This window comes from Panthera tigris, chromosome C2 (assembly GCF_018350195.1).
Source record: "Panthera tigris isolate Pti1 chromosome C2, P.tigris_Pti1_mat1.1, whole genome shotgun sequence".
Classification (NCBI taxonomy): domain Eukaryota; kingdom Metazoa; phylum Chordata; class Mammalia; order Carnivora; family Felidae; genus Panthera; species Panthera tigris.
In genome coordinates this window covers 82,236,220-82,249,492 of record NC_056668.1, presented here as the reverse complement: position 1 = coordinate 82,249,492, position 13,273 = coordinate 82,236,220, and the positions used below count along the sequence as shown (strand labels likewise).

At 50.8% G+C, this 13,273-nt stretch overlaps 1 protein-coding gene across 2 annotated transcripts in view; it reads left to right on the top strand.

Annotated features, from left to right (window-relative positions):
• LOC102970425 (EEF1AKMT4-ECE2 readthrough transcript protein) overlaps positions 1-11,959 on the top strand; it is a 31,958-nt gene extending 19,999 nt beyond the window's left edge. For both annotated transcript variants that reach the window (XM_042956627.1, XM_042956628.1), the window contains exons 6-19: positions 34-180; positions 343-408; positions 4,275-4,463; positions 5,156-5,298; positions 5,680-5,794; positions 7,184-7,294; positions 8,415-8,513; positions 8,616-8,693; positions 9,204-9,307; positions 9,499-9,609; positions 9,735-9,802; positions 9,965-10,155; positions 10,273-10,368; positions 11,087-11,959. In XM_042956627.1, coding sequence (XP_042812561.1) covers positions 34-180; positions 343-408; positions 4,275-4,463; positions 5,156-5,298; positions 5,680-5,794; positions 7,184-7,294; positions 8,415-8,513; positions 8,616-8,693; positions 9,204-9,307; positions 9,499-9,609; positions 9,735-9,802; positions 9,965-10,155; positions 10,273-10,368; positions 11,087-11,263 — 1,695 coding nt within the window. In that variant the 3' untranslated portion in view covers positions 11,264-11,959. The remainder of the gene's footprint in view (positions 1-33; positions 181-342; positions 409-4,274; positions 4,464-5,155; positions 5,299-5,679; positions 5,795-7,183; positions 7,295-8,414; positions 8,514-8,615; positions 8,694-9,203; positions 9,308-9,498; positions 9,610-9,734; positions 9,803-9,964; positions 10,156-10,272; positions 10,369-11,086) is intronic.
• The last annotated feature ends 1,314 nt before the right edge of the window (positions 11,960-13,273 follow it).

Below are 13,273 nucleotides of genomic sequence, written 5' to 3'. Positions count from 1 at the left end.
TGTGCCATAGTTTCCATTATGGTCTCTACCCAGATTGGTGGTTGGAACATCACGGGGTCCTGGGACCAGGATAACTTCATGGAAGTGCTGAAGGCAGTAGCAGGGACCTACAGAGCCACCCCCTTCTTCACTGTCTATGTCAGTGCCGACTCCAAGAGTTCTAACAGCAATGTTATCCAGGTACCATTCTGGAGAAGGGTTGAGAGGGACTGATGGACCATTGACTGACCCAGACTCCCCTTCCCTATGACAGGCAGGCTGGGGTGGCCCCACCCCCCACCCCTGCACAAGAGTCCAGGTATGTGTGTGGGGAAGGCTTACTCCCTTCATTTGCTATTGCAGGTGGACCAATCTGGGCTCTTTCTCCCCTCTCGAGATTACTACCTAAACAGGACCGCCAATGAGAAAGTAAGGAGCATCCCCAGAACACCCAACCCCACCCCTCTGTTGAGCTGGGCTGATTCCTGTTTACTTTCCCCTTGCCAAGGGTCATAGTGGGGAAGGTGAACCTGTCCTGTCACCTAGTGAGCCAACTACCCTTCCTTCCGTCTTCCTCCCTTCACTCTTCCCTCAGTTTTTTCCTTCCTCCCTTCCATCCTTCCTTCCCTCCCTCCTCTCTTTCCCACCCTCTTTTTTTTCTTCCCTTCCCTTCCCTCTTCCCTTCTTTCCTTCCTCCCCTTTATTCTTCTAGGGAAACATTTTATAGGCCTCTACTATGTGCCAGGTGCAATGGGGGAATTCTGAGATGTATCTCCAGAGCCACTGTCACACAAAGCTTTCAATGTAGATGGCTTTATGGACCTAGATAGCTAAGAACAGGTTCAAAAGAGGGTCTCTAGGCCTCAGGAGAGATTCAGGTAGTCAGAGCTTTCCAAAGAGATTGCGTTTGAGCCGGGCCCTGTAGAATATCTAAGAGTGGGCGAGGGCATGCTGGGTAATGAGAATAGTTTAAACAAAGTCTTGAAGAAGGAAAGGTTAAGGCATTTTTGGACCATGAGAAGGGGTCCAGCTTGGCAAAATGTGGAGCTCAGAGCAGATGAGGGGCTGGACAGGTGGGTAGGAACTAGTTACAGAGGGGACCTGGAATGCCACACTGGGTTCATTGTATAGGTCTCCGAGAGCTGTTGCATGCTCCAGAGCAGGAAGGGAGCAACACAGTGAGCAGTGCTTTGGGAAGCCAGTCTGGCTGAGGTGTGACAAGTAGATGCAAGAGAGGGAGCCTGGAGATGAGTTAAGAGTCAGTTGCACTCCAGGCTCTGAGTCTGTAAGGGCCCTGATGTGGCCAGTGGCAGAGGGAATGTTAAGAAGGGCAGGATGCAAGAGACATGACCTAGTGGAAATCATGAGTTGCTGGTGGCTGGGTGTTTGGAGAAAGGAGTAGAAAGAGGAAGAGATAAAGACAGATGAGTCTATAAGCCTGAGTGATGGTGGAATGGAGCGGTCCTTGGAGAACCAGGGGTGCCTGTAAGAAGAACAAGATCAGGGCACGTTGGGGAAAAGGAGACAGTGTTACATCACAGGAAAAGGGCAGACTTTGAGGTCAGACCTCGGTTTTAATCCCAGCCCTGCGGCTTGGTGCAAGTTGATTAAATTCTCTTGGAAGTTGTTTCTTCATCTGTAAAGTGAGGATCATAGCATTTACCTCCTATGGTGCTTGTTTGGGGAGGGGGGATGCAAGCTTATACAGACACTCAGAGAGTGGGAACGACTTGTTTTAGATGTGTGGTTGTGAAGGATCCAGACAATGTCTAGATGTCTAGATGGAAAGGTCAGCAGGCAGCTGTGGAAGCTGGGTGGAGTCCTGGAGACAGGATGAGGCTGGAGGGAGCCGAGGACTTCAGGGCCATCTCCTTAAAAACCTACACAAAGGCCTAGGAGAAGTGAGAGGCAGAGGTAGAATACAGAAGGGAAAGAAGAATATCCCTGTATTTTAAGGGCAGTGGGAGAAAGACAGCCAGTGAGGTAGACTGCTGTGGAGTAAAACAACTGCTAGAGTCATTTGTCCCTTCATTGGTTTTCAAACACTGAGCATTCCTCAGGCAGACCCTCCTCCTGGCATGTGGTCAGCAAGACATTGCCTTTGGCCTCTAGGTGGGGGAGGAGACAGGAAATGGCTCAGTGCACAGTTCTCCTGTGTGAAGTTGCTGGGACTGTCACAGAGGAGAAGCACAGTGTTCTGAGACTGAGCGTCACAGGGAACCAGCCTAGTCCTAGGGTAACAGCAGGCTGCAGTGAAAGGAGAGGGTTTAGGCAAAGGGAAAAGCTTATGCAAAGGCTGTGAGGTGGGGAGGCATATAACCTATTGATGGACCAGAGAGGGGTAGGAGGGGAGTGGGCCAAGGCCTTCTGGACAGGTATGTAGATTCATATTGTGCATGACCCCTGTGGGTCAGATTTAGCACTTATTCCAAAAGAAATAGAAAAGGAAACTCATCAAAACTGAGACTGGCAGGGCATCTGGGTGGCTCAGTCAGTTGGGTGTCAGACTCTTGGTTTCGGCTCAGGTCATGATCTCACGGTTCGTGGGATTAAACCCCGTGTTGGGCTTTGTGCTGCAGCATGGAGCCTGCTTGGAATTCCCTCTCTCCCTCTCTCTCTGCCTCTCCCTTGCTCATGTTCTCTCTCTCTCTCTCTCTCTCTCTCTCTCTCTGTCCCTCAAAATAATTTAATATACATTTTTAAAATACCACATTGGGAGTGGCATGAACAGATATGTGGTTTGACATCACCTGAGTCAGGAGAGGAGAGAATTTTGAGAATTCAGGAGAGAACCACAACAACCAGGAACTGGCAGGAGAAAGCTTCAGTTTGGCTCTCAGTGTGTTGCTGGATTGTCTCGAGTAGGAAGTCTGTGCCAGCATCTAGTGGAAGCTGTAGCATAAAAGGTTCACATAGGATAAAAACTTAGGAGTAAATCAGGGTTCAGGAAAGTCTCAGGGTAAATCTTCAGCTAAAGGTAGGGTGAGAAAGGGGTAAGTGAGGTGGGTAGGGGCAGGGCATAGTCAGGGTGACTGGTTGAGTCAACCATTCCCCTCAGGACCTGGGATGACTGGGACTGGTCCTCAAATCTCTTCCTCTGACATCAGCAGCAAGGGAGAGGAGAGGTGGGAGAAAGAAATTTTGAGGTGCAGGGAATGGATATTAAATGGATATTTAATGGATTTTAAAACTTTTCAATAGAGTGGAAGAGGAGATGGCCTTTGGTGATTAAGGGAGCTCAGGGTGGGGCTTCAGGGCCGGAGTGAGGAGTGGGCCCTGGGAGGAGGGCCACAGGGAGTTGGTGCTGAGTGGTGCTGAGGGTCTGTTTGCAGGTTCTCATCCTTTCATTCAACAAATATTTATTGAACACCTACTATGTGCCAGATGCTGGGCTAGAGCCTAAGACTACAGTGGAGAAGAGAGAAAATAGTCCCTACCTCATTCAGCTCAAGTGCCAGCAGGGGCTGAAGCAACACAAGTGCCTCCTGGGCCTGGGTAGTGCTGGGGCACCGGCCCTGGAACCGTCAGGCCTGAGCCACATTTGGATTCTGCCATCTGCTAGTTTGTGATATGAGTCAAGTCGTGTAACCTTCCCAAGCTTGTTTCCCCATCTGGAAAATGGAACTAATACCCACTATATGGAGCTGCAGTGAGAGGGGAAAAAGGACACATCACTTATAGAACCCTAGCAGAGTCTGATACGTGTGTTTACATGTGGTCATATGTATTTCTTTTCTGCTCTTTTCTCCCCCTTAGAGACTAGAGGGGAGCTGAGAAAGCAGCAAGGTTGAGACCTGGCTGGATGGGAGACAGAAGGCCATTAAAGCTACTGTGACTAAATTCCCCATGGGGTCCACTCAGTTGTTAAGTGAAGACATGTGGTCACTGATGTGCTGGAAAAATAGAAGGGCTTTAGGAAATGAGAAGGCAGAGCAGTGTGGGAAGCATGTCTATCTACTGGATGAATATTTACAGGGCACTTGTTCAGTGGTAGGCCCCATTCTAGGCCCTAGGGGTAGAAGGGTGACTAAGTTGCTGTAACTTGGAACAGTGCTCTCCTGAACTAACCTTCTCATTTGGGAAATAACTGATCAACAAGCGTGCAAATAAATAAACAAGATCCTAGCAGGTACTGGTAAGCAGTATGACAGAAATAAAACAGGATCGTCCAAGAAAGCTTCTGTGAGGAGAATCCGCAGAAGAGATGGTAAACAGAGGTGGGGGCCAGAACAGGCCCTCTCAGCCTTGCGCAGGACCTGTTGCTGGGCTCTGAGGATGACTCAGGGCCTTGACAGGTGCTTACTGCCTACCTGGACTACATGGAGGAGCTGGGGATGCTGCTGGGTGGACGGCCAGCCTCTACACGGGAGCAGATGCGACAGGTGCTGGAGCTGGAGATTCAACTGGCCAACATCACAGTACCCCAGGACCAGCGGCGGGATGAGGAGAAGATCTATCATAAGATGAGCATTGCGGAGCTGCAGGTGGGGCCTGGGAGGAACAGAGACAGCTGGGAGGGGCCAGGCCCTGGGGCAGACCTCCCAGCTTCCCTTCCTGTCATCTTTCTGAGGCAGCCAATCGGTTCCTCATTTGCTCGCTTCTGTGAGCTTCCCAGCTGCACTGTTACTATCCTGGAAAGAAAAGTGGTGTCCATTTTAGGCCACCTCTCACTAGGACATCTCTTGGTCCTCCTTCATGTTGCCTGGGGATGCATAGAGGGATTATATTAAAAATCTATAACAATTTGTACAAGATGTCCACAAAACAATCAGAAGAAATTTGGAAGCATCTCCTTTAGTTGCCAGGAATCAACACTTTAGTTGGATTATGGAGATTTTGGATGGGGGAGGGGAGGGTTCTGGAAGGAGAGACCAGCTATGTAGGGACTCTGGGTGGTATTTTATCAATGGTTATGAAAATATTTGAATATCTATGCCCCCGCTGAGTATTACATAGAGTGCTTTTTCTTGTATAATAACTGATTGGGCTCCCAGATTGAGGAGTGCTCAGGCCTGGAAAAGGGTTTATTATAGGAAGGGGCTACCAAGCAGCTAATAGATGTTGCCATGGTAATGAGAAGGGCTCCCAGGGTCCAGCATATCAGTGGGGCAGGGGTCTGCTGGAAGCCAGGAGTGTAGGCAAGGAGGCTTTAGATTTTTTTTTTTTTTGCTTGTAGGCCCTGGCACCCTCCATGGACTGGCTGGAGTTTCTATCTTTCTTGCTGTCACCGCTGGAGCTGGGTGACTCTGAGCCCGTGGTGGTGTATGGGAAGGATTATTTGCAGCAGGTGTCAGAGCTCATCAACCACACAGAGCCAAGGTTGGGGGGAGCCCAGAGTGTGGGAGGTGGGACTCAGAGCTCCATGCAGGTCCAGGCAGGGACTGGGCATGGGGGACTGTCACAGCCAGACACAGAGCAGCATTTGACAAGGTCCTGGACCTTCCAAACATCAAAAGAGAATGTCTGCAGGCTATTCCCATAGGGTGAGGCTTCAGGGGGCCCATTTGTGCTCTTTATTCCCACACCTTCTCCAAACTGACTTCTGCAGGCAGGTGTGTGGTCCCAGGGGAGAGAGAGAGATTCTGGGACAGCTCCTGCATATGCCTCTCAGGACTTCTGTTGCCTGCACATTCATGGAGCAGATTGGGGGTGAAAATGGTACCCCACCTGCCCTTCCCTTATGTCTGGTCTGGATGCCAGTGTCCTGAACAATTACCTGATTTGGAACCTGGTGCAGAAGACAACCTCGAGCCTGGACCACCGCTTTGAGTCTGCACAAGAGAAGCTGCTGGAGACCCTCTATGGCACCAAGAAGGTGGGCTTTCTGACTCTGTCCCCACCTTCCAGTCCAGCCTAGCTGACTGTCAGGCACCATTTGCCTCATGGTATAGTATGGAGCACAGGAGTAGGAATCAAGATGACTTGGGTGTCAATCCCAACTCCTCCATTTTTTAGCCTATGGGACCTTGGGCATGTCACCCAGCCTCTCTGACTCTCCATTTGCTGGTGTGTGAAGCAGGAGTACCTTGTAGGGTTGTCTTGAGGACTGAGTTAATGTAAGTGAAGCACCTACCCGGTACATGGTACGTAGAGGCATTCAGCTTTGATGATAATGGTTAAAAAGATGAATAAATGCAGTTCTTAGTTTCAAGATACCCCATTAAGTGGGGAAAATGGACACGTAACCAAACATGGTATTTTGGGGTGGTAAGTGCTCACACTGTGTGAAAGACCTTTGTGCTATAGAACAGAGGAAGGGATAGTACATTCTACCTGGGGGAGGAGGCAGCATTAGGAAAGACTTTTATGAAGAGGTGATGTTTGAGGTAGTTCACCAAAGGAGCAAGGGAAAAGGGCACTCTAGTCAGAAAGAATAGCATGTGTAAATTCCTAGAGGCAAGGAGCATTGTGGGTTTGCATGTGCTCTGGTATGAGCTTGCAAACGGGGCAGCTGAGAGGCTGAGGGGGGTGAGGTGGGCCTGGGGTAGTCCCTGAAGGGACCTGAATGCTCCATTAAGAAGTCAGGCCTAAAAAAAAAAAAAAAGTCAGGCCTCAATTCTTTCAGTAATGGGCAACCATGGGATGATTTTAAGCAGAAGAATAACCCAGTTAGATTTGTGTATCGGGTAGTCTTTCTGGAAGCTAAATGGAAGATGGAGGGGAGTGTCACGGGAGGGGGAGAGGGATGAGAATGAAATCAGAGTGTCTAGTTAGGAAGTGACTGCAATCTTGGGCCGGAGGTGAGAGTGTTGTAGGGCAGGGAAGTGGCAATGGGGTGGACAGGGGAGATGACTAAGAAGTAGAAGTGGTAGCCTTGGTGATGGATTGAATGTAGGGGTGGGGGATGGAGGAGTCTGGTGACTTTTGCAGGTTTCTTGCATGAGGGACTGACTAGATATAAGGCTGCGATATGAGCAAAGAAACTTCTGGACCCCAGTGGGCCTCTTAGAAACTTAAGAGGAGGAGAGTACTGAGCACGGAGTAGGCAGCACACATGTTCCTCCTGCAGTTTTGCTGCTGGGGTTGGCACATTTTTCCATTCTGCCCTTTATTTTCCCCGGAGTCTGAGGGAGAGACGGCAGCTCCCCAAACCCAGGCTTTCATTGTTCAGAGCTGAGAGGGCTGGCCCTAGAGACAGAGAGGAGAGCAGCCCAGACGGAGAGCATAGCCATCTCTGGGAGGCCTGGCTCTTTGTCCCTTACAGTCCTGCACGCCAAGGTGGCAGACCTGTATCTCCAACACGGATGACGCACTTGGCTTCGCTTTGGGCTCCCTCTTTGTGAAGGCCACGTTTGACCGGCAAAGCAAGGAAATTGTGAGTCTTCAAGGTCCTTCCAATAATACCCCTTGTTTTAGTTAAAATTCACTGTTCGTTCATGTGTGTACATAGAGGGGGTGAAAAACTGAAAGGAAATTCATCAATAAATGGACAGTATTTTGGTGGTGGGATTGAGGGGTTCTTTTTGTCCTTTAAAGTTCTCTGTATTTTCCAAATGTTCTGCAATGAGTTTATGTTGCCTCTCCAGTTAGAAAAATAATACTTATTATTTATTAGGAGATGATAATGAATGTGCTTAAAGTATTATCTACAAGACTGTTTATTGCAGGGTGGTTTATAATAGGTGAAAATGAAAACAACTTAAATGTCTAATCATAGGGGACTGGAAGAAAGATTGTGGTTAGAGTGGGTTGTGAGGCAGCCTTAAAGCTCATGATATAGTGTTAAGTGAAAAGAAGTAGCTGACAAAATATATGTATGTTACACAATATAATTCTGTGTTATATATGTATACCTGGGCAGGAAAAGACACTCAAAGTATATAATCAAAAGTTAAGAGGGCTTATCTCTGAGTGATGGGGTTATAAGTGGTCTATATTCTTCTTCAACTTTTCTCAATTTCCCAAATTTTCTTTTTTCTTTTTCTTTTTTAAGTTTTCTCTATTTATTTAGAGAACGTACACGCATGTAGGGAGGGGTAGTGAGAGAGGGAGAGAGAGAATCCCAAGTGGGCTCCATGCTGTCAGCACAGAGCCAGATGCAGGGCTCGATCCCACGAACCATGAGATCATGACCTGAGCCAAGATCAAGAGTTGGCCACTTAACCAACTGAGCCACCTGGATGCCCCTAATTTCCCAAATTTTCTGCTCTTAATGCCTTCCTTTCATTTTTAGATAAAAACCAATGTACTGTATTAAATTATATTTCTTCAGTTAACTTATTGTCAGTTAAAATTCTTGATCAATGAGAAAAGGAGCCACCCACCATCTCAGCACCTTCACAAATAGTGTTTCCTTTTCATCTTCCCAAGATGCTCAGCCTTATTTCGAGAGTCTGGGCACTCCCCTGGAAGGACAGGGATGGGACACTAGGGTGGACAGGGAGAAAGAACGCATCAGTGTGAGTGGAAGCCGACTTGTGCCTGCTCCCTCGCAGGCTGAGGGGATGATCAGCGAGATCCGGAGTGCCTTCGAGGAGGCCCTGGGGCAGCTGGTTTGGATGGATGAGAAAACCCGCCGGGCAGCCAAGGAGAAAGTGAGCCGTAGCAAGGGTTGGGGCGCCATCTTCAGGTGGGGATGGAGGACACAGTTTTTTGGAGGGAGACTGGGGAGGGAAACCCTAACCTACTCTCTTCAGGCAGATGCCATCTATGATATGATTGGTTTCCCGGACTTCATCCTGGAGCCCAAAGAGCTGGATGATGTTTATGACGGGGTGAGTACTTCTGCTCACCAGTGCTGAATTTCATCTAGGGGAGCGGGGGTGGGGGCTCTATTCTTGGCTCAGTAATTGGGGCTCAAACACTGGGAGGGAAGGAGGTGGTTTTTGGTTCCTTTCAGAGGCAAGTATGGGCAACTGACATTGTTCAAATGCTGGCTCTGTGCCAGGCCACAGGCCAGGGATGGGTGGAATGCAGTGTTCGCAAATCCTGTTTCTACTTCTACCTAACTGGGTAACCTTGAACGAGTTATGTAACTTCTCTGGGCCTCAGTGTCTTCATTTGTAAAATGGGGACCCTAGTAGTACCTACCTCATAGGGTTGTTGTGAGAATAGAAGGAGGTAGTATGTAAATATTGGTGATTCTTATTTCTTAAATATTTTGCTCTTACTTTGCAGTTGAGGAAACAGAGGCTTAGAGAGGTGCTAATTAGTAGCCAAACTGGGACTATTATTTTCTCCAACATGTTGTCTTGCTTGCTTTCTGCTTCTCACCACTCCCACAGTATGAAGTCTCTGAAGATTCCTTTTTCCAGAACATGTTGAATTTGTACAATTTCTCTGCTAAGGTGATGGCTGACCAGCTCCGCAAGCCTCCCAGCCGGGACCAGTGAGAATGGGGGGGCTGTAGACGCTTGGGGCAGCAGGAGAGGTAGGGGAGATTTCCAGGGCTGGGGAAGGGGGTGGCAAGACATTTCAACCAGAGGCACAAGGTCTTTGCAGGAGATAGGTCAAGGCTGCTGGGCTGGGAGGGGCATCAGGAGAGTCAGGAGCCTCAGCCTCTCCCTTTTGCTCTCCCAGGTGGAGCATGACGCCCCAGACGGTGAATGCCTACTACCTTCCAACCAAGAATGAGATCGTCTTCCCTGCTGGCATCCTGCAGGCCCCCTTCTACACCCGGAACCACCCCAAGTGTGTCTGAGGCAGGAGGGGCTGGGTCCTGGGGCTTGGGCCTGCGGATGAGCTGAGCGCAGGGCTGGAGGTGGGATCCAGAAGTTCCCCTACCATGTCCTCATGCAGCATTCCTCACCTACCAGGGCCCTGAACTTTGGTGGCATCGGCGTGGTGATGGGCCATGAGTTGACACATGCCTTTGATGACCAAGGTAGAGGCCCACAGAGTTGCCCCCTCCAGCCTAGAATTCCTGGTGGTTCTTGTGAGGCCTTGGGATATTGGGAGCAGGCCACACGGACCCTGGAGTCTGTGGACTAGGGCTGGTGGAAGGCTGCTCTGGTCTTGGTGTGGTGCAAAGGTTAGTTCTTCTCAGGGCGCGAATATGACAAGGAAGGGAACCTGCGTCCCTGGTGGCAGAATGAGTCACTGGCAGCCTTCCGGAATCACACGGCCTGCATGGAGGAGCAGTACAGCCAGTACCAGGTCAATGGGGAGAGGCTCAACGGCCGCCAGACGCTGGGGGAGAACATCGCTGACAACGGGGGACTTAAGGCTGCCTATAACGTGAGTGGCCTGGTGGGCCTCTGGTGGCCGAGGCTCACCCACCCTGGGGGACATGGGCAGCGGGTGGAGGTGGTGGGCTACCCCTGATGGCCTTGCCCGTCCTGTGCCTGACCCCAGGCTTACAAAGCGTGGCTGAGAAAGCACGGGGAGGAGCAGCAGTTGCCAGCTGTGGGGCTCACCAATCACCAGCTCTTCTTTGTGGGATTTGCCCAGGTATTGCCCTCCTAGGAGGCCTGGGGCCTGCCCCTCTCCCGCTCCCTCCTGGGCATGTCATTAGAAGTCTGGGGCATGCAGGAAAGGGACTGGGAAATAGGGCTGAAGTTGGGGTATGGAAGGTGGTCTGGGAAGGCCTGGTGCCCAGAGCTTCTCAGCTGGGGCTTGTGAAAGCATGCAGAGAGGCCTGAGGAAGGAGAACTCTTCAGGCTTTTGCAGATCTCAAAGGGCGAGGCTGTCCTGCTTGAGGGGCGGCGGGTAGGGAGCAGGATTGATCCCTGCCACGTTCCTGTGAGGTGGCTGTGGAGGAGGCAGCTGAAGCTTGGGGACAAAGTGGCTCATCCAGGGCTACCCAGGAATAAAGGAAATGGCAGAGCAAGTCTCCTTGCTCAGGGTCTCCTGAAGGTACTTTGCACTCCGGCAGGCAGCCTCTGGGGGCCACGCTTCTTCCCCTCGGATGCATCCAATCTGGGCAACCCACTGTCCAGGGCACCTCTGAAAGGCCTTCAAGGAGTTTGGGAGGGAGGCCGTGCTTCCTTCCTTTGTTGCTGATAGCAAGGGGTTATAGCTGAGATGCTGGGTGTGGCCTGGAGACCTCTTGAGCAGAGAGGCTGGGGGTAGTGGTGGTTTGCGTCCCTGGGATGGCTCGGCTGCAGCCAAGTCTGTGGCCCTGCCCGCACTAGACACCATATGTCCCCGTGTCTGTCCTGGCCTGCAGGTGTGGTGCTCAGTCCGCACACCCGAGAGCTCTCACGAGGGGCTGGTGACCGACCCCCACAGCCCTGCCCGCTTCCGCGTGCTGGGTACTCTCTCCAACTCCCGTGACTTCCTGTGGCACTTCGGCTGCCCTGTCGGCTCTCCCATGAACCCAGGGCAGCTGTGTGAGGTGTGGTAGACGTGGGATTGGGGAGAATTGGCTGGCTGTTGCCAGGGCCTGGGGCAGCTTGCCGGGCAAGGATGTTCGCTCCAGGTTTAGAGAGGTCAAATGCCAGCTCCTCACCACAGGTGACGTGAGTCCCGGTCCTCCCTCAAACACCACATTGTGCCTCTGCTTTGGGGGTACCCCTGCCTCCAGCGGAGCCCCCACCATTCACTGTGACATCCTTCCATGTCACCCTGCCTGGAAGAGGCCTGGGTGGGGGGCACCAGTTCCCGCAGGAAGGAGTCTGCCTCTTCTGGTCTTAAGATCACTTGACTTGGTGGCCTTGGGACCTGCTGTGCCTGCTGTACTCTGACCACACAGGGTCTGGGGTGGTGTGCCTCCCATGCTTCTCCCAGAGGCTCACTCAGTGTCCACTTGGGAGTGGATTCAGCTCCTTTCAGCTCCCCCTCAGGGGCTGTCCCCCACCCCATGTTCCTCATGCTGCTGCTCCCAATACTCCTGCCAACCCTCATTGACAGACCAACTGTACTCAGCTCTTAGTGGAAGCCTGAGGGCCTTTACAAGCCCTCCTGCTGCATCCTGGTTTCCCTGGGCTCAGGGGAAGTATGTGTGGTGTGTATGTATAGGGGATGCTGGTTCCTGTGTCTTGGGGCACAAGTCTTAGGGGATGACTATCTTCCCTGGCCTAAGCAGAAAAGCAGATAGAACAGGGAGAGAGAAAGATAGAGTTTATTTTTACAGGGGAGAGGGTGGGGAGGGAGGGGTCTTGGCCCTGTAGGACCCTGTGCAAATAAATAGACAGACATCAGTCAGCCTGTCTCTTCCTTCAGTCCTGTTTTCATTTATTCATTTACTCATTCCACCAACATTTATCAAGCACCTTCTATATCCCAGGCACGCTTCTAGACACTCATTTACTCAGTCGCCAGACACAGGGGATGGAAATATGAAGCTCCCAAGAAGACAGAGAAAGAGAGTCAGGATGAAAGAATGGAATGAAGTTGAGTTTGGCCGGGTGGAGTACTTTCTCTGGTGGTCATATCTTCATCACTGGAAAGATTTGCCACTGCCCTCCACTGGTGCATGCAGCCAGGCCTAACACTGAGTCTGGGTAACTACTGGGCCAAGGTCAGCTTGGAAGATGGGTGGCCCTTACCCTACAGTGGAGGAAAGCCCTGGCCAAGGTAGCATGCCATTCCCTGGAGCTCAGAACACTGTCTCTGCTTATGGCCAAGAAGACATGCATTTCTCCATAGCCTCAGTACTCCTGAGAGTCACTTATCCACCACACACCCCCATCAAGGCCTACTAAGAGTTAGGCAGAGACCGTGGGTCTGGCTGCCACCCTCCTGAGCAAGGGAGGGGAAAAGGAGCATTTACTGAATACCTCTTGTGTTCCAGGCACCTCTGCTAAGTGCCTCATTTTTTTATTCATTCACTTATTAATTTATGCATTCATGGGTTTATTATTTTTTTAAAGCACATTTGTTACCCACGGTGTGCCAGGCATGGGCAACGCAAAGATGAAGATGGTTCCTTCCCTCAGGTTGTTCTACTGGTGGTTTCACCTTCATGAGCTCATCTGATCCCCATAGCAACCACATTTTATAAGTGCTCCAGTTTCCATTTTACAGATCTAACCCTCAGTACTTCACTACCGTTAAAGAGGCCTGGATTGAAATTGAAGCTTGGAAAGCTGTAGGAGCTTGAGCTTGTTCCCTCTAACCTCCACGAGCCCCAGTTTCTTTGTCTGAAAAACGAGAACCAGAGCAAGACAGTGGAAAGAATCATCACAGTTGCCTTTAAAACTCAGTGCTCTCCAAAGTCTAAACAGAGGTGTGTCTGTTGAGTTTGGAAGGGTAAGTGAAGCTCTGGCAGGGATTACTGCTGAGGCCCTGATCCCTGGGTATTGGCACATGTGCCCCACAGTCTGTGTCCTGTCCCCATAAAGAGCTGTATGTGGGCCCCTGTCATGTTACTTGGAGGTGCTACCTGCTCAGAAAGGAAGACGGTGGCCTCAGG